Source organism: Sceloporus undulatus, chromosome 4 (genome assembly GCF_019175285.1).
Source record: "Sceloporus undulatus isolate JIND9_A2432 ecotype Alabama chromosome 4, SceUnd_v1.1, whole genome shotgun sequence".
In the NCBI taxonomy this organism is placed as follows: Eukaryota; Metazoa; Chordata; class Lepidosauria; order Squamata; family Phrynosomatidae; genus Sceloporus; species Sceloporus undulatus.
Window position 1 is genome coordinate 110214811 of NC_056525.1, and position 26235 is coordinate 110241045.

Below are 26235 nucleotides of genomic sequence, written 5' to 3' on the forward strand. Positions count from 1 at the left end.
GCACTATGACGGCAATGTACATGCAGTGCTGTCAGTCCCTGTTGGCTTGGGAATGAACACAGGAATAATATCAACTTCAAGCATTTTTCTGCAGAAGTAGAGACTTACTCCTCCCTTGCCCTCTGCCCAATTATAGGTCCAAAGATGTGCATATAACACACATTCACTTTTTAAAAAGAGAGCGAGTTTAAAGAAAATGAGACTCAATGCTCTCTTCCTCACTATTATTAATCTGTCACACAAGCTTTCTAATTAATTATGTCATTTGATCTTCCAGATAATTTAACTGTGAAACAAAGTGTGTGGTTAGCAGCTAATCATTGTGGTCTGAATAGCTTTTGCCCAGCTATTGTGTTTCTTACAACAAAATCACACCAGCACCCAAACAACAATATCAATTTTATGCTTGGTACCATACAATTTACTTCAAGACTTGAAATTCTGAGAGATTCATGATTACTCAATCTTTGTAGTATTGCTAAAACCACCATTAGTAAAACTAAAAAAGACCTGCAATAGCAAGGCCACCTTTTGCCCTCGTTCTCCCACAGCTCTACCATGATGTACATTTATTCTGAGTTTTCTCTTTTCCTAGCCTCCAGACATTTCTTCTACTATAGTTGTGAGTGAGTGCTATTTCAAGAGTAATGACCAGGAATCATAAATATACATACAGTAGCTCATTAAAAAAATTGCACATAACCTACACATTTATTATGGCCAAGATATAAAATACTAATTAACTCCATAAAGGGTTTTATCTTAGCTGAGGGGAATTTAGGGCAGTGACTTCTGCTTTTGAACAGCAGATCCCTGTGTCCATCACTATCAGGATCTTCCAAAATTCTAATTAGGATCCCTGTGGCCTGCACTAGAATCTATGGTTTGTTTCATGTTACCTAAATTCCCAGCAGAGCCTTTCCTCAAGGCACAATCTAGCTCCAGCACTTTCTCATCTGAAAACTTCATGTACCATATTATTACAGAGAACAGATATTGCAAACTAAGAAAATTTTGCATTATCAACAAAATGTTACTAAAGGGGAGTTAATCATATTAAACTTAGTAATATGACTTACATAGCACATGACAGCATTTTTAGCATTTCATTGCCCTGTGTTACAAGGTGAAGCTGAGACAAAGAAACACTCAACACAATCAAGCTGCAAATTTCTTATTCTAGAATCTAGACATTTCTTGGTAAATACGGCAGGAAAATAGATATCCAATAGCCATACTTCAGCATCTAAATATAGCCTAACTTCCTTTGTTAATCAACAAAAATAAAGATGAATAATTTAGTAATGTCTCCTTGTAGAAGGGATTAAACACTTATGTTAACTAACTTTGAGAAGCAAAGCTTCATTTGCTGCTTGAATCATTTCATTTCTGGACTGAAGCTGTTGTTGTAGATTAGAGACAGTCCCTTGAGCTTCATCCAGATCTATTTTCAGCTGTTGCAGTTGTCCATTGATATGATGAGATTTAGATATGGAGTGATTCAATTTTGTTTGCTGGGCTTCGTTGGAGAGTTTCTGAAAGTAAAGAATATAATGAATCTAATTTATACATCTTAACTGATGTCAAATGTAATATAGACAGCACTGTAGTAACTTGGTCACCAATGTCCATATGTTTGCTAATGTCTCAGTTACTGAGACCCATTAATATAGTAATTTCCTAAAACTAATCTATTATTCAGTTAATTTAATAGTGAAATGTTAATGTCAGTGTTACAGTAACAACTTCTTTCACATGTTTTAAGAACTACAGTATAAGATACGACTACCTTATACTAAAACCTTGGTTTACTAGGAAAATGATTTTCACAGTGCTGATATCTAGGGAACTGGCCCTTTCAGGAAATATACCAACAAGAATGAGAAATGGCATTTTCTTCAGAAGAGATTAGGCAGCTGTGCTGAATCTTGAGAAGGGAGAATGAATAGTTTTAAAGCATCTATCCTATATTTGTGATGCTAAAGGCACATATTCTATTTTACATAAGCTATTGAGTAAAACTTATGAGTTAAACTAAATCACAGAAATACACAAATTTGCAACTTCTTATGCAGTAAACAGTGCAATATAAATGGATAAAGACAATTTTGCTTTCACCTCTGATGCATAAGACTGCTTTAGTGACTGTATTTCTGTAGAGAGCTTCTTAATTTCTGCTTTCATTCTTGCTTCTAACTGTGTTTCTCGTGCCTGAGCTGCCCCCAGTTGTTCTGCCAAACGATTTGCACGACTTTCCTGGAAGAAAATTATGCAACAAAGAATATCAGCATTTATCTTTTTGTGTAGATAGCATTTTTGTCAACCTATCTTATAAAAAACAAAAGAAAGGGCATTTTGTAACAAACATTTATCCAATGGGTTAAAAAAACAGACAACCACCAACAATTTTCTGTGATAAATCCAAAGGAAGTAAATATGTCTGAAAATTTCAAGACTTTCCAGACAAATGTTAAGGCGGTGGAAAAGAATGGCCCAACTGATTAAGGGGAGACTAAAGATAGTGGGCAGACAGGTCTTACACAGACAGACTTTCCAGCAGACCCTGTTCCAAGAAACCTAAAGGCAATGGGTCAAGAGTGGCCATCAAGACTTTTTGTTTTTTGGGTGGACTATGGCCACTATGTCTACCCCTGTTGTGGCATAAAACCAAGGCTTTGTTTTTTGCCACTTTTGTAGCCCTTGGAAGAATACAGAGGTAGAAAATTGGACCCCAGTCCACCAAAGTTGTCCAGCTGTGCTTTAATGGGCACTGGCCTGGTGTTCTCAAAGCTCCTGGGCTATTCAGAGCCCCTGGCTTGCCTAAGGAGACACATGTAATTAATACTGTAGGGTGCCCAAAACTGAAAGCAACAGTTGGTTTATTGATTCATCATCAAAAGAACACTTGTAAAAGGCAAAGTAGAATCATAGAGTTGGAAGAGACCGCAAGGGCCATCCAGTCCAACCCCCTGGCATGCAGGAAATCTCAATCAAAGGATCCCTGACAGATGACCATCCAGCCTTTGTTTAAAGACCTCTAAGGAAGGAGACTCCACTACACTCCAAGGGAGTTTCCACTTTCGGACAGCCCTTACTGTCAGGAAGTTCCTCCCAATGTTGAGGTGGAATCTCTTTTCCTGTAGCTTGCATCCATTGCTCCGGATCCTAGTCTCTGGAACAGCAGAAAACAAGCTAGCTCCCTCCTCAACGTGACATCCCTTCAAGTATTTAAACAGGGCTATCATATCACCCCTTAACCTTCTCTTCTCCAGGCTAAACATCCCCAGCTCCCGAAGTCGTTTCTCATAGGGCATGGTTTCCAGACCCTTCACCATTTTAGTCATCCTCCTTTGAACATGCTCCAGTTTCTCAACACCCTTTTGAAATTGTGGTGCCCAGAACTGGACACAGTATTCCAGGTGGGGCCTGACCAGAGCAGAATACAGTGGCACTATTAATTCCCTTGATCTAGACACTATACTTCTATTGATGCAGCCTAAAATTGTATTGGCCTTGTTAGCTGCTGCATCACACTGTTGCTAGGAGGAAAACAAAAATAAAAATACAAAGTGTTCTGTGGAAGCGGGCTGTGATTGCTGCGGTCCCGGCACGATTGTGGCAAGAGCGGCTTCCAACTGCTCCTGACAGGCTGTCTGCTTCACCCTTTGAAGCACACTCATGGAAGGGAAAGTTTAAATGAGAACTCAAGGGTGTTAAAACCTCAGCTTCTTTTATATTCCTAGAGAAGACTGAAGAGAAGCAGTTTGCCCCGGTTGGTCTAGGGAAACTGTCATCCTCAAGCTCAGTTAAAGTTGTGTGATAATGAGGAAAGGGCAGACCAATGGCATAAAATGCTCCACAGGCTGAAACACCTACCAGACTCAGGCACTAAGAATATACTAAACTGATCCTGCAAATGGACCAATTTGAAGTTGAAGGCTTTCATGACCGGCATCCATAGTTTTTTGTGGGTTTTTCAGGCTATGTGGCCATGTTCTAGAAGAGTTTCTTCCTGGCATTTTACCAGCATCTGTGGATGGCATCTGAAGAAGAAACTCTTCTAGAACATGGCCACATAGCCCGAATAACCCACAAAAAACAATGGACCAATTATTTTCATGTGGAACTACTCTTTTAAAATGTGTTTACTTTTTCAAGACAAAGTTGGTTCACTTCTTCCAGTTCAACAGAGATCCTGTCCAAATCTCTCTGAGCTTGAACCTGCCGACGGCGACTCTCCAGTAGCTCCGCATGAGTGTGTTTCATTTGTTCACGTTCGAGCCTCAACTGCTGGCCCAAATCAAGTATTTCTTTGTACTGTTCAGCAATGTACTTGTCTTGCTCGTTCATCTTCTAAAAAGACCAAACATTCATATTAACAAAACTGAGAAGTGATTTCCTTTCCTTTCCTCTTTACTAACACTCATTTCCATTGTCATATAACACCAAATCTATTATTTGTAGAACAGGCTTATGGTACTTTAAATGGCATAAACTTTCATGAATCAGACTCCACTTCAGATGCTGTGTGTCCCAAACACAATCCAGATAACTAGTCAGAGGATGATTGCTACACAGCTGATAGCAGAAACCAGTGGGATCAGCTAATGAGCAAGCAAAGTAACAAAGAAAAGCCTTTGGGCCAAACCAGAATTGATTCTCAAGCTTCAACTGGCAAGAGAGGTGCGTTACAGAGTGCCCAAGAAGGGCGCTCTGCCGGCGCTGCCGTTTGCTACATCCGGGAAGCGCAGCAGCCAAACCGCACGGTTCCCGGGTGCAGCAAGAAAGAAGTGCCGAAATGGCGCTTCTTTCTGCGACCTGGAAGTGGTGCCGCGAGGTGCTAGTCGGCACTTGCGGTGTCACTTCCGCTGTGCGGCGTCCAGATGCTATGCGTCCACGACGTCAAAATGGTGGCCCCGTGTGGACGAGTGCAGCCATTTTGTACAAACTCGGTCCGTATTAGGGTTGAGGGGCGTCCATAAGGGACGCCCCTTCTCAACCCTAACACACCCCTTCCTAATCCTAGCATACCCCTTTGGCGCGTCTGTAACGCACCAGAGTTAAGGAAAATAGTGCAGACTGAGCTACGTTACATTTATACTGCAGAAATAATCCAGTTTGAAACCACCTTAACTGCCATGGCTCAATGCTTTGGAATCCTGAAAACTGTAGTGAGTTGTGGCACCAAAGCTCTGTGACAGAGCAGGCTAAATGCCTTACAAAACTACGATTCCTAGAATTCCAAAGCGCTGAGCCATGGGAGTCAAAGTGGTGTCAAACTGGATTATATGGGCAGTGCTGAAGCAGCCTTAGTTTTTGGAACAAAGTCCAAATTGAACAACATAATATTTAGTGTTTCCAAAACATGGTTGATATTTAAAACAAAATTCCTGGCACTGATATTGTAATTAAAAAGTCATTATCTCTATTCAAGTCACAGGTAACAGAACTGAATTTCCAAACCATAAATTTAATTTGCGTATCCATACACGCGCCTCAACAGATAGCATCCCTGTTTCTAGACGGAGAATGGGATTCAAAACACAATTTGGGACACCTAAAATTGTTCTTAAAAATTTTGTTTGAACTACCTCGAAGGTTGTAAAGCTATTGAAAGTACAAATCTCAGAACCGTATAATAATTGTGCTAAGATCTTAGTAACAAAGACTTGGAGAGCTGCTGGAATGTATTGGCCTCCCTTATTATAATAGAAAGAACATAAAGCTTTAATACTTCTTTGTGTATTCATTACAGCATTTTTCTGGTGTAGTTTGGTAGATCCCTTGTCATGAAATGTGATCCCCCGATATTTATAAGCGGACACCTGTTCTATGGAGTGATCATCTAGGGTCCACTTGTATTGGAGGAGGCTCCTCGAGAAGACCATTACTTTGGTCTTACTATAATTAATTTTTAGAGCATCATTTCCAAACTATAATTAAGCAGTTTTGAAGAGAAAATCTATCTCTGACATTTAATTCAATTACCAAGTGTCCCAGACTGCTAAATTTTGATAATTACTTTTACATATTATCTTTAATATAATAATTACAGTGTGTGCTTCTTTTTCCCAGAGCTCCAGTTTAAAAGCAAGATCATTTTAAAATTTCAAAGATACAAGGCAAAATGAAAAGGGTCATGAGAGGACTTTCTCAGCTGCATTTTTGGTAATGAATATACCAATGCAGGGGAACATTTTGTATGCTAGATTAAATGCATTATGGTTCACAAAACTGAATAGTACTAAAAAAAATTTTAGTTTTGAGTGTGCCATAGGACTTTTGGTGCAACAACTGAATGCTGTATTTTCTTTTTAAATCTGTGTATCTTTCTATTATCTGATGAATAACTAGTGTAATTATAATATGACAATGAAATGACTTGCATTGGGGAATGAAAACACACAGTTAGATTACAATTCTATGCACATGTACCTGGATGGGAGCCCCGGTGAACTTAATTGCATTTATTTTTGTGTAGACACGCATAGGATTATGCTATTAAACACTTCATATGCAAAGGCAACATATGCCTTCTTTTGCTTATTGCTCAGTGATTAGAATGGGGAAAAAAATCTAGTGTAGCCATGAAGAATCAGATAAGAATACTTATAGAGACTTACTTTTTCAATATCTTTCATTCTTTCCTGCTTTCTTTCAGTTTCTTTTTTAAGACGGCTTATCTCTTGATCTTGCTGGAGTATGTTAAACTCTTTCTCATGAACTTCATCTTTTGAATGCTGTAGCTTGCCTTCTAAACTTTCAATCTGATTACAGTACATGATACAAACAACAAGGTAATTTATTAAGGAAATATATGTTTTTGGAGTTCAAATGACCTCTCCACAGTATTGTTTATATCATATGTCAAAATGTGCAGCTGGTAAACTACACTGGCTCACTGTTAGATCTACCATATATACTCGTGTATAAGTTGATCTCATGTAAAAGTCAAGGGAAGGTTTTGGTAGCAAAATTTTGGATTTTGATATGACCCATGGATAAATTGAGGGTACAATTTAGGGCATGTAACAAAGGTTGTAAAGAACAAAGCAAACGTAACAGTGAAGCACCAGTCACCACACATTCCCTCTTTACAAATGCAGTGGGTCTTTTGAATCTCCCTGGCAAACCCAGGGAGAAATATGCACACATAAAGAAAAACACAGCCTCTATCTTTGCAATGCAATTGGTTTTTTGAATCTCCCTAGCAAACCACGGAAAAGCACACATACACATACAAAAACACATCCTCTTTCCTTGTAAATGCAGCGGGTCTTCTGAATCTCCCAAGCAAACCAAACACATACACAATCTGTCTTCTTGTCTGGGCAGCAATTGCCAAAGTAGGGAAAATGGGGTGTTGCATGGCACTTCTTTTAGGACCTTTCTGAGCAGTATTACCATATTGACCCGTATATAAGTCAACCCAGCATTTTGGGGTCAATATTTTGGTACACATTTTTCAACTTATAGATGAGTACATATGGTATTTGTACAAATATTTTGAATAAATACCTGCTTATTGCATTCCTTGATCTGCAACTCTGTTTTTTCCAAAGCTCCTTCCAGTTTAATAATTTTCTGTTCCAGTTCTTCCCTGTGCCCCCGAATTGACATATCTAAATGTGTGACCTTAAAGAATTATAGAAAGAAAGAAAAGCCAAAACACAAAACAAAAACAAATATGAGAACGAGGTGGTATCAGTTATGGAATTATGCACCAGTTATGTGTTTACAACTTGTACTTTAATAATACAGGTATATTTCAGTTAACAAAATCAGTGTGTTCCTGGGCATGACTTACCAGAAAACTTGGTAACAAAGGCAGAAAAAACTTGGAAATAATAGGGATAGATTAGAAAAGAAAAGCAGTTCAATATGTTTCAGCAGTATATATTCAAAACTAATAATAACTGCATGTGAAATCATAGAATCATAGAATCATAGAGTTGGAAGAGACCACTAGGGCCATCCAGTCCAACCCCCTGCCATGCAGGAAATCCAAATCAAAGCATCCCTGACAGATGGCCATCCAGCCTCTGTTTAAAGACCTCCAAGGAAGGAGACTCTATCACCCTCCGAGGGAGTGCATTCCATTGTCGAACAGCCCTTACTGTCAGGAAGTTCCTCCTAATGTTCAGGTGGAATCTCTTTTCCTGTAGCTTGCATCCATTGTTCCGGGTCCTGTTCTCTGGAGCAGCAGAAAACAAGCTTGCTCCCTCTTCAATATGACATCCCTTCAAATATTTAAACAGGGTGATCATATCACCTCTTAACCTTCTTTTCTCCAGGCTAAACATCCTCAGCTCCCTAAGTCATTCCTCATAGGGCATGGTTTCCAGACCTTTCACCATTTTTGTCGCCCTCCTTTGGACACGCTCCAGTTTCTCAATGTCCTTTCTGAATTGTGGCGCCCAGAACTGGACACAATATTCTAGGTGGGGCCTGACCAGAGCAGAATACAGTGGCACTATTACTTCTCTTGATCTAGACACTATACTTCTATTGATGAAATGAAACAACCAGGTCAGGTAAGCTTTGTATAAGTAAATCAAAACATTTTCAACTTTCTGGAGACCACTTGAAGGCTTCTTCCAAAATGCATCCAGGGATAATTTATTGGCACGGTACAGACCGCCCTTTTGCACTGTGGTAGCACTGATGGTAGGGTTAGGGACTGTGCGCCAATCGTGCAGTCCCTAACCCTAGCACGGTGGTGTAACAATGGTGGCATCCCATGTACACGGGCACCTCCATTGTGATCGCGATGTCTACCCTGCAGCGCTAAAAGAGCCCGGTTTTTCCAGGTTCTTTTTCCTCCAGTGGGAAGCCACACAGTTTGGCAATTGCAGCCTCCCTCTGGAAGGAATTAGGCTGCCGGCAGGCCACCCTTTTTGGGTGGTCTGTCCCGCGCCATTCTTTCATTTTCTTTTCATTTGCAATTTGGTGGACAAACCTATAGATCTGAGCTTTTCTAACATGCTGATGGGAACTGGTGAGGCAGGCTTATCTGCTCTTCTCTTTTCTCTTTATTTTGTTTGCTGTTCATGCAGCTCAGTAAGGGATTCTGCTGCTCTTTATCTTACCAGGTTTAGACAGGCATACCCAACTACAGTAGGGTTGGCTAGAGTAGAATCCTGTTCTTTTCCATCTGAAGCTTTATTCTATTGTTTGGTGCAAACATGCTCCTGGAACCTGACACTGCAATTCTATGTTTTCCCAGTCATCCTCTACCATCCTTCCAGTGCTGATGTTGCAAAAAAAATTTTTTTTTCTATATAGACAAAGATGAGAAAGAAAAGGGGAGGCTGGGCTGGAATAAAAAGATTTGTAAAAAAGAGCTTCTTTGTCAGAGGCTTTGGCCTCATACAGACAGGCCAAAATAAATCTGCTTCGGGTCACTTTGGAGGTATGCTGTTTAAATGATGCATGCGTCCTAAGAGTCCGGAAGCCGGGCCAAAGCCACGCTCCAGTCCTATGGCTTCTGGACATTTAAGACACATGCATCATTTAAATAGCATACCTCCAAAGTGACCCGAAGCAGCTTTATTTTGGTCTGTCTGTATGGGTCCTTTGTTAAATGATATATGCCTATATACACAAAATTTATTATATTTAAAAAACAGAATATTCTGATAACATTCTAACCTGAGCTGCTCTTTGTTTCAAATCCCAGTTTCTTTCTTGCAGTATCTTGTCCATGTCAAGAAGCTCTTGTTTTTTATTCTCAAGTTCATACTTGCATTCTCTGGAATTTTAAATTAAAAATAACATTTTCCCCCTTTGTCAGCTCAAGGAGGGTTATTTTAAAGAAAATTAGGACACTTATTTCTAGAGAAACTCTCACTAAACCAAGTTGGACACTGCTCAGTAAACATGCTTGTTAATCAGGCTGCTGGTGTCTTACACTCAGGGGTGAAACAAATGGGCAAGAAGGAACAGCCAGAAGCCGTTCCCAGCCCGATTGCTCCCGGGACCATGGTGAACACATGTCACAGCCCTGAGAGCACTTCCTGCCATGGTCCCAAGTGGACTGTGGAAAGGAGCGGGAAAAGCTTCTTTTGAGCTGCTTTAGGAAGCCCTGGGGTGGCTTGTGGTCACTCTTGGGGTGCGCAGGATTTGCAAGGAAAAGAGGTGCGTTTTTGTATATGTGTGTGTGTTCCTGGTTTGCTAGAGAGATTTCAAAGAGCCACTGCATTTGCAAGAAGAGAGTGTGTTTGTGTGGTGTCTGGTGTTTCACTGATGCCCTTGCTTTTTCATTTACATCCTTTGTTACATGCTCCTAAATTGTACCCTCAACTTCTCCATGGGCCATATCAAAATCCATAATTTTGGCCCCAAAACCTGTCCTCAACTTATACATGAGGTCGACATATAGACAAGTACATAAAGTACTAGGGTAAATGGCAGTACAGTCTTCTTTCTAGCCAACATTCTTTTTTAGATCACTTCTACTCTTACACAGAGAAAGGAGAAAAGGGAAAATAGTTCAGCAATATTCATGCTGGGGCTCTGTCAAAACAAGGGCTCAGCATTCTCCACGACCTCTCTCTTCTAGAAAAGGGAAACAGGCTGGAGAACAGGGTGAACCAGTTTGCTTCAAATTTTTGCAATGCAGTGTTTTGTGGGCAGAACAGCAGAGCAATGTTACAGGAAGTTGTAAACACCAACAATTTTTACGATTAGGAAAAAAAGGAAAAAGTTCAGTACTGTACCTTATCGTGTACAAATCGACCTCATGTATAAGTCAAGGGAAGGTTTCAGGGTCAAAATCCTGGATTTTGATATGACCCATGGATAAGTCAAGGGCAAACCCTAGGGGGCTATAAGGGAGGATGGAAAGGGGGAAATACCACTTCTGTCCCTCCTTCTCCTTCTCTGGACCTCTCCCAACCGATTCTCAGGTGCTGGAGGAGAGGTTTTAACATCGGATTGAGAAAGGAAGCAAGTAGATTTAAATATAGAGTTGTTTCCATAGGAAGCAAGGTCTTGCAAAATGGACTGGAGACAGAAGCAAGTGGTTTTAAATGGAGAGTTTTTTCCTTAGGAAGCCAGGTCTTGCAAAACAGACCAGAGAGAGAAGTTAAGTGCATTTAAATGTAGAGTTTTTCCATAGAAAGCCAGGGCTTGCAAAATGGACTAGAGAAAGAAGCAAGTGGATTTAAATGGAGAGGTTTTCCCGATAGGAAGCAAAGGCTTGTAAAACGGACATCAGGAGATTGGGGCATCAGGCTTGCTTGCTTTAGGACCTTTCTAAACGCTACTGATGTATTGAATTTTGGGGCATAAATTTCTTGACTCATAGTTGAGTATCTACAGTATTTAAACTTCTGTTTAGATAGCTGCTAAACACAAAGTTTGTAAATAAAAATCTTTAGGAAAATTTCCAATGAATTAATTTGTAATGCTGATTTAGATTAATAACAGTAATCTTTACTTACCTCAGTTCCTCTGTTAAATCTTGGTTAGCTGCATATTTCTCCTCCAAAGACATCTGTGCATTATGTAACATATCTCTAAGTTCTTGTAGTTGTCTCAAAGTAGTTTTTAATTCCCCAGTGGCATTTTCCATGTCATTCTCTAAAGTTTCTATTTTCTCCGCAGTTTCTTTTTGCTGTGTCTCACTTGTGAGTAGTTTGTCTTCTAATTCTCTCACTTTTGTGCATACAGAAAACAGAAAGCAAAAAACAAAAACACCCCCAAACGAAGATGTTTAACTTTTTAAAAATCTATGTTCTTATGCATGGTGTAATTTTCAACTTCTCTTGTTAGCTGCCTTAGAAATTTGTATTCAACAACTGGATGAAATGCCTAAGCCAAAAACTGAAAATTCACATAAAAACTATAAAATATTCAGCACATAAACACATGTTGACACATAGCAACATGTTTCACACAACATGACTGGATTTCCATTTTGTTGTTTATGTTTTATTTTTGGTACCTGCACTGTCAATTAAGTTGGAAGGCTTTGCCTCTCAATGAAAATAAATGATGAAAAAAATATCATTTGGCAGATGAAATTTTAAAAACTTGTTGCTACTAAGAATTACAGCCTTTAAGGAGTCACTTGTACCATTTGATTCATTTGAGCGTTAAGTGATTTTGACAACTGTAATTTACAAAAAGAGGTACAGTTCATCTCAAACCAGAAACTACAAAAAGATGAATTCATGATTTCAACAGAGTTGACAAGAACACATGCTCACGGCAATTTAGAAAAATTAATTTTTAATAAGAAAAATATAAAATACACTTTTTGAATAGATATCAGGCAGGTACATCTACAGCCCTGTTTCTTATGTGTCATGCTTTATTTCATTATATTGTTTCAAGTGAAAATGGCACAATCTATTAGAAATATCCTCCATACATTTCCACATTGTCAGTCAGGCTGTTCAAAATAGCATTACTAAGAAGCAACATAAAAGGCCTACCTTCTTGTTTCTTTTTATTTAGTTCAGAGACTTTCTGCTCCAAAGTCATTTCCAAATGGCCCAGCTGCATTGCTTTAGTCTGACCATCTCGTCTTAAGTGCACTAATTCTTTCTCCATGTCAATTAGCTCATCTTTACACTGATCCATCTCAACTTTTATCTGTCTAAACAAACAGAAAAACTAAATCTCAAAAAAGTAGCTAAAAGGAGAATACAGTGGACTCTTGCCTTACATGGAGGATCTGTTCTGGACACCCCCTGCTCCCACGTAAGGCAAAAAGTGCATCTGCTTGAGCCCCACTGCATATAATGTGGCTCGTGCTTGCGCAACAGGTGCACGCACCATTCTTCCATTTGCCACGCAGCTTCAGCCCACATATGGTGCGGGCTCACTGTATTCTGAATATGAATATTCATTTAATAGAGTATCCCACTGTAAATTTATGAGGGTAATTTCTAACAATGCAGTTTTATGATTGCATTGTATATGTTCCACTCTAAAATCTCTTTCTACAAGTTATACTATATTTAAGAATCATAATAATAATAAATAATAAAATTTATTTATATCCCGCCTCTCTACAAAATGCAATTGAGGTGGCTTACAAGATTAAAAATATACAATCCGAACCCTCAACCTGCCTCCAACCCTCAACCCACCCATGATTTTTTTTAAATTACTTTGCTTGGGTCATAATTTTTTTAATTTGAGGTATGGACCATATGAAACCTGCAGGCCTCACACATGCACCATTAAAAAAACTTTCTACAGAAAATGTTCTGAACATACCTGATTGTGCCACTAAGTTCTGTTACTTTTTGTCTTTTCATATCTGTTTCTTCATAGGCTAAATTTAATTTTTCATTTGCTTTTCTTAGCTCTTCTTCAAAATTTTCCTTCTGCTTTTGATATTCTTGTTCTAGTTTTGACAACTAAATTAAAAATTAAAAGATACAACCATGTTAGTAACATCTTTCTTTCATTTAGTCTTAAAGGTGCTACAAGATCTCTATATATATTAAATTAAAAGTTAACAGTTTTAATACTCAGTTGTGTAAAGTTGCAAAATATTTTACTGAAGCACAAAAGTTAAGTTTTTTAAAAAAGGTATTTGTTATCTGTATAAGTATTCACTTCCCAGGGTCAATATGTAATAGAAACACCTTTGGCTTCAATTACTCCTGCAAGTCTTCTTGGGTAAGTCATTATCAGCTGTATGCATCTGGGTCCCACAATTTTTTGCTAGTTTTTGGCAAAATTGCTGTAGCTGTGTCACATTGGATAGGGACCACAAGTGAACATCAACTATGAAGTCTTGCCATAGATTTTCTATTTGGGCTTTAACTTGGCCAACCAAAGATCTGCATTCTGTCTAGTTATGTGTCTAGAAGTCATATCTGACTTATGGCACCCCTAAGGTGAATCTATTAAAGTTTTCTCAGCAAGACTGGTTCATGGGGATTGCCACTGCCTTCCTCCGAGACTAAGACTGGAACTTGCCATAGGTCACCATGACCAAGCAGGGATTCGAACCCTGGTGTCCCAGTGTCCTAGTTCAACACTCAAACTGCTACACTATGCTGGCTTTTATGTGCATCCTAGGTCTTTCTTTTTAAATCACTTCAGTATTACTTTCACTGTGTGTTTAGTGCCATTGTCCCACTGAAGGGCAAACTTCTAGTCCTAGGCTCTTTGCAAAGTGAAACATGGTTTTCCTCTAGAATTATTCTACATTTGTTTCCATCCATCTTGCCCTCTGTCCTGACCATTTTCCCAGTCCATGATTCACTGTGGAGATGGTATTGTCAAGACATTAAGCATTGTTAGCTGGCATCACACATAACATTTTGCACCAACTCAAAAAGTTTCATTTGGTCTCATTAGAACAGAGAACCTTTTCCCAAATTTGCTGTCTTCCTTTTTGCAAACGAAATAAGTTCTGATATGAGGTTGATTTAACAATGAGTTTTTCTTGCCACTCTTTCATAACGCCACATTTGTGAAGGCTCCAAATGATAGCTGTCCAATAAATGGCAGCTCCCATTACAGCTGCAGATCTCATCACTTCCTTCTGTGTTACCACTTGCCTCCTTTCCTTTTATGACTAATGCCTTCCCTACCCAGTGGATGGCCTTCTATAAATAGAGTCAAAACTGAGCCACAAAATTTCCATTTTATTAAGAGTCCCTTAGAGGCCAGTAGATCATCTGGGTATGTTTCTCTCTGTGTCCGACCATCTTCTTAGGCACATTTGGTGGGAACAAGGGAGAGTGTCTTCTCAGTAGGTGCTCCCAGACTTTGGAATTCCCTCCTTAGAGAAGCCAGCATGGATTTATCCTTGCTCCCTTCCATCAGCACAGACCTGTTTCTAGACAGATATGTGTGACAAAGAGAGCCAGTGTGGCATAGTGGTTTGAGTGTTAGACTACAACTCTGGAGATCAGGGTTTGATTCCTTGCTTAGCTATAAAACCCACTGGGTGACCATGGGCAACTCACATGCTCTCATTCTCAGGGAAAGGCAACGGCAAACCTTCTCTGAACAAATCTTGCCAAGAAAACCCCATGATAAGTTCACCTTGGGATCACCATGAATTGGAGATGACTTGAAGGCATACAACAACAACGTGTGACCAAGTGGCTTTAAAAGCTGAGTGGTTTGGGGTGAAATGCAACTTGATGGCTGGTGGCCAGGCAACAGGCAGCACAAGAGGAGTTGTGTTTGATGGGAGGGGCCTCCTGTGGAGAGCTGAAATTTGAAAAACAGAGTACAGTTTTGACAGTAAGTCTGATTTGGTCTCGTTGGTGGGGTATTTGAGGAGCTGACACAGATATGTGTTTAGAGAAGGAGAGGTAGAGTGGTTAAAGCCTGCCAAGTGTTCCGTGCTATGGCCCCATGGTGGCTTGATGATGCAGTATAATGTTTAAAAGGTGAAAGTAAGGCAAGTGTTAGCAACAGGGTACCTCCTGGGACTGGAAGGTGGAATCAACCTAAATTTTAAAAGAGGTCTTGTCAAAGATTTAAATCTTCACTCATTTCATTCCCAGATGCAAGACCAAGTGATTTCAGCAATTTTTTCCTCATTCAGCAATCAGACTTTCTGCACAACTTCCTGAGCACTAGTCATATTTTGTTACTTCACTGTGGAAAATCTGTGAAAAAAAATAGTGGGCTTTCTACACAATATAAATGTTTCTGGGTAGAAAATTGATTTGGGTGGGAAAAAATTGTTTTTACTATAGAAACCACATGTTGGAAGAATACATGTGGCTTTTCTGCAGACTTTCTTATTTCTGCAAATTTCATCCTGTGCAGAAAAAGGCAGGCAGTTTTCCTGTATGTTTTTTTTTGTTCTGGAATCACTGTGTTTTGAAGAACACACATTTTTGTCTCGAAATACATTTTATGCACAGGGAAAACATGCATATTATTATACAAATGAATCTTTCCCAATGAAGTTATGAGATGTAAAGAATAGCCTTTTCCTTAGTGGGACATTTGGCATGTGGAGACATCACATTGTTTTCACTGAGAATGCCAATATCAAGAACTCTTATTTTTGGAACATACCTGTAATTGTTTTCAACATGTAAAAGAATCTCTGACCAGTTGTTCTAGAAAAAAATTATTAAATTTACCATCACTGATGATGAATTACTGGCTTGGGGTCTGTAGATGGGCAATTGTATCCCAAGCCCATTCTCATGGAGGGTGTATGTTAATAATACTAATAAAAATATTAATAATTATTAGTAACACTATTACTTTTACAATATGTTTAAAATTGTTTTTAACTTTATTGATTATATTATATTATATATATATTTTAATTATATTTTAATGTTAACTTTTCAATGTTTTAACTATACTGTATTTATATTAATTTGTAAGACACCTTACAGGATATAAATAAAGTTAATTAAAACTAGTGAAACATGGAGGTGCTTAACTAGGTAATTCTAAAAACATATACTGGGAAGTAAACTGCCAGTGCACCCAGCAGGAGTTACATCTACAGTAATAATATACACAATTATGCTGTAGCTGTGGAACTATAATTGTATGCAAGTAGTCTTTACCAAACTTCAGAAAACACAGAATGGTAATACTTTCACAATCATGTGCATGTGAGTTTTCCACATCTAATCACATGATATGTCACAAGCTTAACCTATACTCATGTTCCTTGAGGCCAGAGACAATAAGCAGTATCCCACACACCCCAAAGATTTGTGTACACCTAACGGGAGCTTTGGGACTACGATCCTCCAAAATTAACTCCTCAGTCATACCTCCCTCTAAAATAGTTGTGATTCTGCAAAAACTTTCAGCATTAATTTATATCATATTTCATATTTTGCTCACAACTTTTTCACTTAACAAAATACAGATTTCACTGGACATGTCCAAATTCTAATCAAAATTTTAGAATTTCATTCAAGTAATTTTGTTTCACAAAATCTGAAAGCATAACCAAAAGTAACATGAACTATAAAGAATGCACCTGCTTTTGGAGCTTTGTTTGACTGTCTTCTAATTCACTGTTCCTAATAGTTTCCTGATGTAACATTTGTTGTTGCTGTTGGAGTGTTTGCTGTAGAATGAGGTTTTGTTCAGTGGTTGACTGAAGATTATCATTTTTAATCTTGATTTCTTTCTGCAATCGATGCACCTGGAAATATGATGTGATGAAGTATATCAATCTGATGTGAATTCACAACTACTCCTATTTTAATTTCTTTAGAAAAGTGGTTTGCCAACATCTATACATTAATACGTTGTTTATCCCTGGCCCGGTACACACCGCCAGGAAGCGGTGTCCTGGCGGCGTTAGAGCTCAGGACCACGCAGCAACTGCACGCTCCCCAGCCCTATGATGTACGGGCGGCGCCATTATCGAATGGCACCACCCACATGGGGGGGTGTAGATGACGTGTGGGCATCTGAACGCCCACATGTCTCTTACAGGAAGCAGTGTCATAAGGGCTGCAACGCATTCCCGCGCTGTTTGGTTGCAGTGGCAACGCTGCACAGCAAAGAGGTGCGGCGTTTCCTCACCTGTGTGTACCGTCCCACTGAAATTTGATATGGTAAATTCCAAGGCACACACTACATTGCTTGCAAACATAGTTTAGAGTTGTACTTACTGAGAAAGTTCATTCTGGGATGGCAGGAGGAGTTATCCAGGCAGTTGGGATTTACCCATGCCCTCTATTCTGGATAGGTGTTTATTATTATTGTTTTCATTATTATTTATTTATCCACCCATCCATCCATCCATTCTAGCACGACAGCTTGAAGCACAGTTCTCCCAAAGGAAGCTTGTGCTGATTTGTATTTATCCAGTTTATAATGTCTTATAAATGTGGTAGGTTTGCTCCAGCCTGCAGCATCACAAACATCTTGTAAAGAAGTGTACACTGCATATGCTTTGCTTGTTTCCACTGACCTTGTTGAATGAGCATAAACATTCCTTGGCCGTGGTATATTTTCCTGATCATAACATTGGTAAATGCACACCCAGCGTAAAACTATATTTCTGGAGACTTTTTGACCCATTGTTTGTGGACTGAAAGATACGAATAAGGCTTCTGTCTGTCTGAACTGACTTGTTCTTTTCCTGTACAGTATATACATCTCTTTGAACATCTAAAGTGTGCACTTTTTCTCCAACGGATGGCATGGATCTGGACAAAATGTTGGTAAGTATACAGTGTTATTATGATGTTTAGCACAAATACACTTTGGTAAGAATGTTGGTTCAATAATTAATACTAATCTGTCCTGTTCAAATCTAAATAAATTCAGATTAATGGATAGTGCTGCTAATTCTGAAACACGTCTCAGACATGATTGCCCACTAAGAATGAGATCTTGTAAGACAAGTGTCGTAAACTTGCTTTCTGTAACGGTTCAAACAGATCCTTTCTTAGACTGTTTAGCACTAAATTTAGATTCCACAAAGGAAATCTATGCATTGTGGGGGTAAATTGACAGTGTTGCTCCCAGTAAAATATAACGTATATCATACTGATTGGCTTGCTCCTGACCTTTACTGTTTTAGCAGCAAGTTGTGCCTTTTTATTTAGTGCCAGTTTGCTAGCTACTTCCTGGAGGCTGAGACTGCTGATCTGTCTGATAGCTCCAACTCCCTCTGAGCATTCGCAAAGAGCATTCTCAACAACGGCATCTGCAAGCTATGAATTCAAGACTGGAGAACTACACCATCATTGCATCAGATCATTTCACGAGCTGAGGAAGCCAATTCTTAAATCTTCCCTGAATTGAAGTAAAACCTCAAGAACACATCAAAGTTTGATGTTTATTGCAAGTCTGTTCCAACTGAGAGTTCAGTACATCATGAGCTTTATCATCAAGCTTCCAGCGATCCGAATTACAGAAACCAAAGATTTGGTAGCCAGCGCGGTTTTGAAATTTGTCTTCAAAGGAATAGAGGAAGATTCCCTTCCCCACAAAGATTATGTACTTAGGCTGGGCTCCAGGGCCTTGTATTTTCTTCCTTACCTCCCATCTGATCTGGACAATATGAATTTTTCTACAGTATTTAATGTCTCCAGCCAGTTGTGCAAGTTCTCCCCAGACAGGAAATGTCTGGCTTTAGGTGTGCTGGGGGGAGGGGGGGAGGCAGGCAGAGATAAGGAATGATTGTTTATAAGAATATTTCTTTTTGTCTCTTACCCCCCCCTCTCTTTTTTGTCCCTGCTCTGTCTTCTTACAGGTATGGCCTTCCAGTCCAAATGGTTCGGTGCATGACATTCAACAAGGCGACTGGGTAGTTATAAAAGTGGGACAGAGATGGTATCTTGAACCTTCCTGTACAAAGCCATCTTTGGTCCTACCTACACCAGACATTACTGTGAAAATGAAAGAAATAAAATCCTGGCTACACTGCCCTGAGTAAAGAAGGTCCCTGAGCCTACAGAGTGAACTGTTCAACCTATCAAGGACGACATGGGAGACTCCTTAAGACTGTTATTCAAAAGAAATTCAACTGGACTATATTTGTTAGCATAAATTAGAACAAGGTGGCAAATAAATATTATGATGATGATGATGATGCCTGGAGCGGATGAATTACAACCCCACTACATATTGGGGCCACTTCCCGCCTTTCCAATAAACACAATCTCTTTCCTAAAATCTCATTAAGAGTCTATCCCAGGTGTGAGGAGACTAATCCTCTCTGAGATAGATCTCCTAAATGATCAGATAACTAGCCCATCCCGACTGAGTAAAAATATCTTTTTGTCATGTTGTGATATTTCTTTTAGGGGTGTTACAAAAATAAAATAAGGTTTTTGAGTCGTTCACAGTGATGCTTATATATAGTTTGGTTCAAACAGGATGTTTGTATACAGTATACAGCTTGACTGCAGGTTCATTGTTGATCTCTCCAAGCATTTGTAAGAGGTCTTCATCAGTATAAGGTGACAACACATCTAAGGTGAAATGCTCTGTTCCTCTTCCCTGGGTAGCTGACAACCATGAAGAATAGATACATTGGGGAAGGGATGGAAATTCAGTTCCCGGTACTTAGCTTAGTGGCAAAAGAAAATATTTTAATTTTATGATTTTAATGTCCACCTCTGTTATGAAAAAGTTGTCCGATGTCACTGCTCTATATTCTGTTGGAAAAAGTAAAGGGATCACAAATGCTCTTATTGCTTCGTTTATGCATTTTGGATGCCTGAATTAAATTATCGTGTTTCTTATCTCCAGAGACACACTGGGCAGCGGTCATCTGGGAAGTTTTTGTCTTATTTTATCCTTGTCAATTTTTGTCTCTACTGTCTCTACCTCAGTAATTCCTTTCTCTGCTGGTTTAACTTTATTTTCAGAGGACCCCTCTTTAATGTCCTTCCTTTTCTTTTCCATGTCGTTTAATATTTCCTCTATTATTTATTAACTGCCTTTTAATTGTTATATGGAGAAAGGCTAAGCACGTCTGTTAGCTATGTAGGAAAATTAAAACTGACTGAGGAAGAGAGAGTCCAAACAGAAGCAACTGGAAAAGAACGTGGACTCCCGCCAGCACGGGGTTAGCATGTGGGATAAACCCAACTGTCGTGGATAACTCCACCTGCCATCCCAAGAATGAGGAGGTCTGAGAAAGATGTATTTATATCAATTTAGAGTAAGTTCTGGTTTTCAGAGATATTTGCACACCTTTGTGATATACTTTATCTTCAAGCAAATTTAAGTGTGCAGTGCAGCTGCGGTAAAATGCATATATAGGTTTTTGTTTCCTCACATTTCATTCCAGTAAAATACCACCATGCAGGAATATCAATACTGGATGAAAACTAAGGTAAGAAATAGCAAGTTTACCTCTTCAGACTTCTTATTCAATTGCTTTTCAAATAACACTTCATTTTCTTCCAGATGGCTTAAATATAATGCTAGATCTTCCTTACAAATATCTAATGCAGCCTGTAGTTGTTTTACCTAGTTAAACAGAAGAGATAATGTAAAAACTGAGAAAATCTAATTTTCCCAAACACCTACAAATTCTGACTATTAAAAATATCAAACATGCTGCTCTGCATTATGAATACTGATTATTTCTCACATGTGAAAATTGTATGCAACAGTACTTGTTTAGGAATAATATAGGCTGAGATCTTGCATGGGAAGACAGAGCATGAAGTTCCATCTAGGCAGAACTCCTCTCCATTTCACCCCTTCCTACTACAGAACTTAGCTTCCTTCTGTGGGCTACACAGCAGCTGAGGGAGACTGTGAGGTGTTCATGTTATATAAATAATAATAATTCACTATTATATTCAAGTCTTCTTCCTCTTCCTCCAATGATATTGGACTAACATTATAGTACCTTTATTGTTTCATCAGCAAGTTGCCCCTGCAATGTCCTTAAAATGTCATCCTTCTTGGCTTTCTGTTGTTCCATTTCCTATTTGTACAGAATCAATAACAGAAAATATATGAAGTTATAACTCTGGGGTGAAACAGGCTGCCCCTGACAAAGTAGGACTGGGGCTGCAGCAACTGCATGCCATGGCCCCAATCCGCCTTTTTACTGGCCAAAAAAGGAGTGGCAAACAGCTGCTCCTTTTTGTGCCAGCAAAAAGCCAGATTTTCTGCTCCCTGGCTTGAAGCCAGCTTCCGAGCCTTTTGGGGGCATGTGTCATTTGTATGCCACACCCCCAAGGCGCCGAGAAGCCAGTTTTTATGCCAGTCCGTTTCACCTCTTTCTTTTATAGCACACTTATTAAACAACTAATACACAGACAAATGTCAACTCAAACTTCTCCAACACCTTTTTTCTACCCAAGATCAACTACTGTTTAGAAGAAGACAAAAACTGCAGGCATACTGCAATAAAATACAGTGGTCCCTCCCAATTTGTGGCCTTGGCATTAGCGGTTTCTGTCATTCACAAGGCCAAGGCCACGGCTCCCTCCCTCCCTTACTGTCATCTTCCTGCCAGCGCTGGGGATTTTAATCGGAGCCTGGGCTGCTAGGGCTTGTAATCAGCCCCAGCAGTCATCAGGACTCTCTTTCCCAGCAGTGTGCATGCCCTGCCCTCTCTGCCACAGCCAACTGACATTTCACGCACCCATTATCTGCAATAGAGAAGGCAGGGTGTGCGTGTGCTGGGCCCTGAGCGCTGCTGGAAAAAAGAGTCCTGATGGCTGCCGGGGCCGATTACAAGCTCCAGCAGCTGGGCTCCGATTAAAGTCCACAGCAGCAGGAAGAAGATGTCGGGGAGGGAGGGAGGGAATTTCGAAAATAGCCAAGTCTCATTGTCCCCCAATGACGCCATTGGGAACAATGGGACTTGAATATTTGCGAAATTTCAGATTCACAGGGGCCCCTGGAACGCATCCCCTGCAACTCCAGAGGGACCACTGTAGAGGCTTCTACCTCTCTCACTTCAATCAATCGTATTTTTGTTTTTCCCAAGCCCTGTTTTCAAATGTTCTTCCTCAGAGTCTTATTGGCTTCCCATTCCTTATATAGGGGTGTGCAGCTTTGGTGGATCAGTGGTCCAATTTTCTATGGTCTGTACTGCACAGGCTGTCCAAAAATGAAAGAAGAAAAAAAGCAGCAAACAAAAAGCTCCAAAAGGGGCTGGACATCACTTCTAGTTTTCAAAATTGGATTTATTAATAATATACTTAGCTATATACAATGGGCCCATGGTATCCACTGGGGTTTGCTTCCAGGACCCACTATGGATACCGTAATCCATGGGTGCTGAAGTCACATTATATAAAATGGCTTGATAAAATGGTGTTCCTTATATAAAATGGCAAAATCAAGGTTTGCTTTTTGGAATTTTGTTTAGAATATTTTCAAGCAGTGGATGGTTGAATCTGTGAATGGGGAATTTGTGGATACAGAGGGCCGACTGTAATTAATGTGTCAGGTCTGACTAGCACTGGTTCTCCCACGATTCCAGGTACAGCCCCCCCCCCCACTACTTGGGAATTGTTTAACCGCATGTGCCAAAAATTGAACCTTGGACTATCTCAAGACAAAGCCCATGCTACTACAGAATGATTGAAGACACTTTCACCAGCCTCTCCTTTTTACATGCTACCAAATTTTGAAAGGCAAGGCCAACGCCAGCTTGTAAGCAGCAGTTTGTCAAGCACCGAAACAAAATTCTGGAAACCATTATAATAGGATGAAAAACCATATACTTCCACATACTGTTTCAGATTAAAATGCTACCTCTTTGCTTTCTATTAGTAGCCGATCCAATGATTCAATCTGCCGTTGTTTACAAATAATATCTTGCTGCAAAATGGACAGAGTGTTCTCTTGCTCCTGGAACTGGTGATTTTTAGTTTCTAGTTGAGACTGAAGCTACATTAAAAACAAAAGACTTTATTTGCCCTGTACAGCACCTGTCAAATATTAGTTCAAAACAAACAAAATTAGCAGCCATTATTCATCACCAACTATGTATCTGCCGACAAAGCTTCTATTAACTGATGGCTCACTTTTTACACTGGCTAACTTTTAACAAAGTGTAGAGGAAGTTTAACAGACATAAGTTCTGTGTTGCTAAGGACTCTACAATACAATATGCTGAATTTAGAAACAAAGCCATAGTCCTCCTTGGAATACAGCTTGAATTCTTTTTGGAAATGGGGGAAAGATTATGTGTTATCTCTTACTAAATGAGTATTGCAAACATTTTTGTCTCACTGTGTTGCACTGCTTTGTCCCTTTCACCTCATTCCTTCCACTGTTGTAATGAATGCTCTTTTCCCTGATAGAAATAACATGATGGTGATATAACTGGCTACCACTCTTGAAATAGTAAAAACTTGACTGGCAATAGTAATATATAAGAGTAGCGTTTTTGGAATAAATAAGTAACTATAGTATTAAGCAGCATTTAAATGACCATGAAAGGTAGTACATATTTTTGTTTTGAGAACAAAGCATGTAACTGTTATCCTACATGTGTTTTCTAGCTTTGGAGGGCTGAGAAACATGTAACATACAACAGAAAGGGATGGAAGTAACTGCCTGGACGATATTGACATTCCATGCTACAACCTCATCCCATATGCAGCATGGGAAAAGTGCATTCCACAAGTGAAAATACACTCTTTTATATCAAACAATAGTCCAAGTGTTTTAAATACCATAAATAAATTTATAATGCTCACTTGGTACACAAAAGTCAACAGGTACATATGAAGTGAAAATATAATGACTGCTCTATGTAGTAAGTGACCTATTGGAAGCATCCTCCAACAATATTTTATTAATTTGAATGCAAGCTTATTCATTTCTTGATATATGCATCACTATTGTACTCTGACTCCCATGAACAGTTTGGGAGAAGAAGCATCTGTATTTCATGTGGCTGTTTGCATGTATACATTGACTCCAAAAGGAAGATGGCAGAGGTATTGCACCATCTATAATTACTAATTTATTAACAAAAATATTAAGGAGTTGAAAAAAATGATAATAAGAAAATGTTATATAAGCTAAACACTTACTAATTCAATCTGATTTTCCATTTCATTGTGTTGCTCAAGATGAATTATCTTTGTTTTCTCTAGCATCTGAGAGAAGTGTTCTGTTTCCTTATTGATGTTTCTTTCCAAATTGTGAAGCTGAGAATTTGCTTCCTAGAAAAACAACCAGCGTCTTAGTATCTATGTTGATGTTTGGGAATAAAAAGCATACTGATCTTTCAGTGCCTTATTATCCTACAATCAGAAAAAGAACACAATACATAACCAAGATAGAATAAAATAAAGTCTGAGACAATGCACAGAATAACTATGCAAAAAATGTGAAAGGTCAAAAGGCACATCAGAAGAAGAAACTAGGAAGATGAACCACAGCATTTTGAAAGCAAAGTGAAAACTGCACTTAAAGCAATTGTGAGGAATAAATCACTAGGAGCAGGCAGTATACCAATAGAACTGCTACAATCCAGAGACAAACTCAAATATAATTTTAACTAAAATCTGCCAATATATAAAACAAAACAATGGCCCAAAGACTGGAAGAAATCAATATACATTCCCATCAACAACAAAAAAGAGAAACAAGAGAGCAGTAATAACAGAACCATTGCATTAATCTTCCATGCCAGCAAAGTCATGCTCAAGATTCTGTAGTGATTCTGCAGATTCTCCAACCATATATGGAATGAGAAATCCCAGAGGTGCAAACTGGTTTTGGCGGGATATAGACCGCCATATAGTACGTATTCTATACGTACTAGGGTTAGGAAGGGGCGGTGCTTCCGCACCCCCCTAACCCTAGTACATATAGAATACGTACAACATGGCGGTGCCCCTTCCACATGGGGGCCGCCATGTTTACGTACTGGATGCATAACGTCCAGACGTGTTGCGACGTCATAAAGGCGCTGCAAAAAGCTCCAAAATGGAGCTTCTTTTTTGCTCCGCGCGGGAGCTGCGCGGTTTGGCTGCTGCAGCTCCCTCGCGGAGCAAATGGCGCCGGCGGGAGACCGCCGCAAAGCGGTGGTCTATATCCCGCCTTTATAAAAGGAAGAAGCACTAGGGATCACAAAAATAATCACATTCACTGGATAATGGACTGCACCAGAGCGTTCCAGAAGAAAATCTGGATGTGGATGTGAGAGTTGGACAGTGAAAAAAGCCAACAGAAGGGAAACCAACTCATTTGAGATGTAGTGCTGGAGAAGAATGTAGAAGATACCATGGACGGCCAAGAGGACAAACAAATGGGTCCAAGATCAAGCCGGAATACTCACTGGAAGCCAGGATGACTACACTGAGACTGTTATACTTTGGTCACATCATGAGAAGGCATGAATTATTAGAAAAGACAATAATGCTAGGAAAGGTGGAGGGCAGCAGAAAGAGAGGAAGTCCACAAGCTAGAGGGTTAAGACTCGATCAGAGAAGTCACAGGCCTGAGCCTACAGGATCTAAGCAGGGAATTCGAAGACAGGTACTCTTGGAAATGATTCATCCACAGGGTTGCCATGAGTCTAAGTCAACTGAAGGGCAGCTAACAATAAGATAAACCAAGTCAAGGCTACAATTCAAATACAATTTGTGCTATATGAAACTACTGTATATAATGTAAAAGTCTAGAAATTTTCTTCAAAAACCTGACCCCCAAAACCACCTATCCATGGGCCAATGGAACTACAGTACTGTATTTTAACTCTCATAAAAAAAGAACCTTCTACAAATGGTAAAAGACAAGAGCTTAATCTAGCCCACAAGCACCTAAAAGAAACACCAACACCCACTCTCTCTGCTGCAACACTGCTTCTCA

General features: G+C 39.4%; 1 protein-coding gene across 2 annotated transcripts in view; it reads right to left on the reverse strand.

Moving 5' to 3' along the window:
* The window catches only part of CCDC18 (coiled-coil domain containing 18), a 46474-nt gene that overhangs the window by 2447 nt on the left and 17792 nt on the right, over positions 1–26235 (reverse strand). For both annotated transcript variants that reach the window (XM_042462884.1, XM_042462885.1), the window contains 14 exons: positions 24450–24581; positions 23161–23295; positions 21296–21373; positions 20791–20907; positions 16946–17113; positions 13231–13373; positions 12441–12604; positions 11445–11658; positions 9652–9751; positions 7519–7635; positions 6624–6767; positions 4150–4353; positions 2119–2256; positions 1347–1535 (listed from right to left, as the gene is read on the reverse strand). In XM_042462884.1, coding sequence (XP_042318818.1) covers positions 1347–1535; positions 2119–2256; positions 4150–4353; positions 6624–6767; positions 7519–7635; positions 9652–9751; positions 11445–11658; positions 12441–12604; positions 13231–13373; positions 16946–17113; positions 20791–20907; positions 21296–21373; positions 23161–23295; positions 24450–24581 — 2043 coding nt within the window. The remainder of the gene's footprint in view (positions 1–1346; positions 1536–2118; positions 2257–4149; positions 4354–6623; positions 6768–7518; positions 7636–9651; positions 9752–11444; positions 11659–12440; positions 12605–13230; positions 13374–16945; positions 17114–20790; positions 20908–21295; positions 21374–23160; positions 23296–24449; positions 24582–26235) is intronic.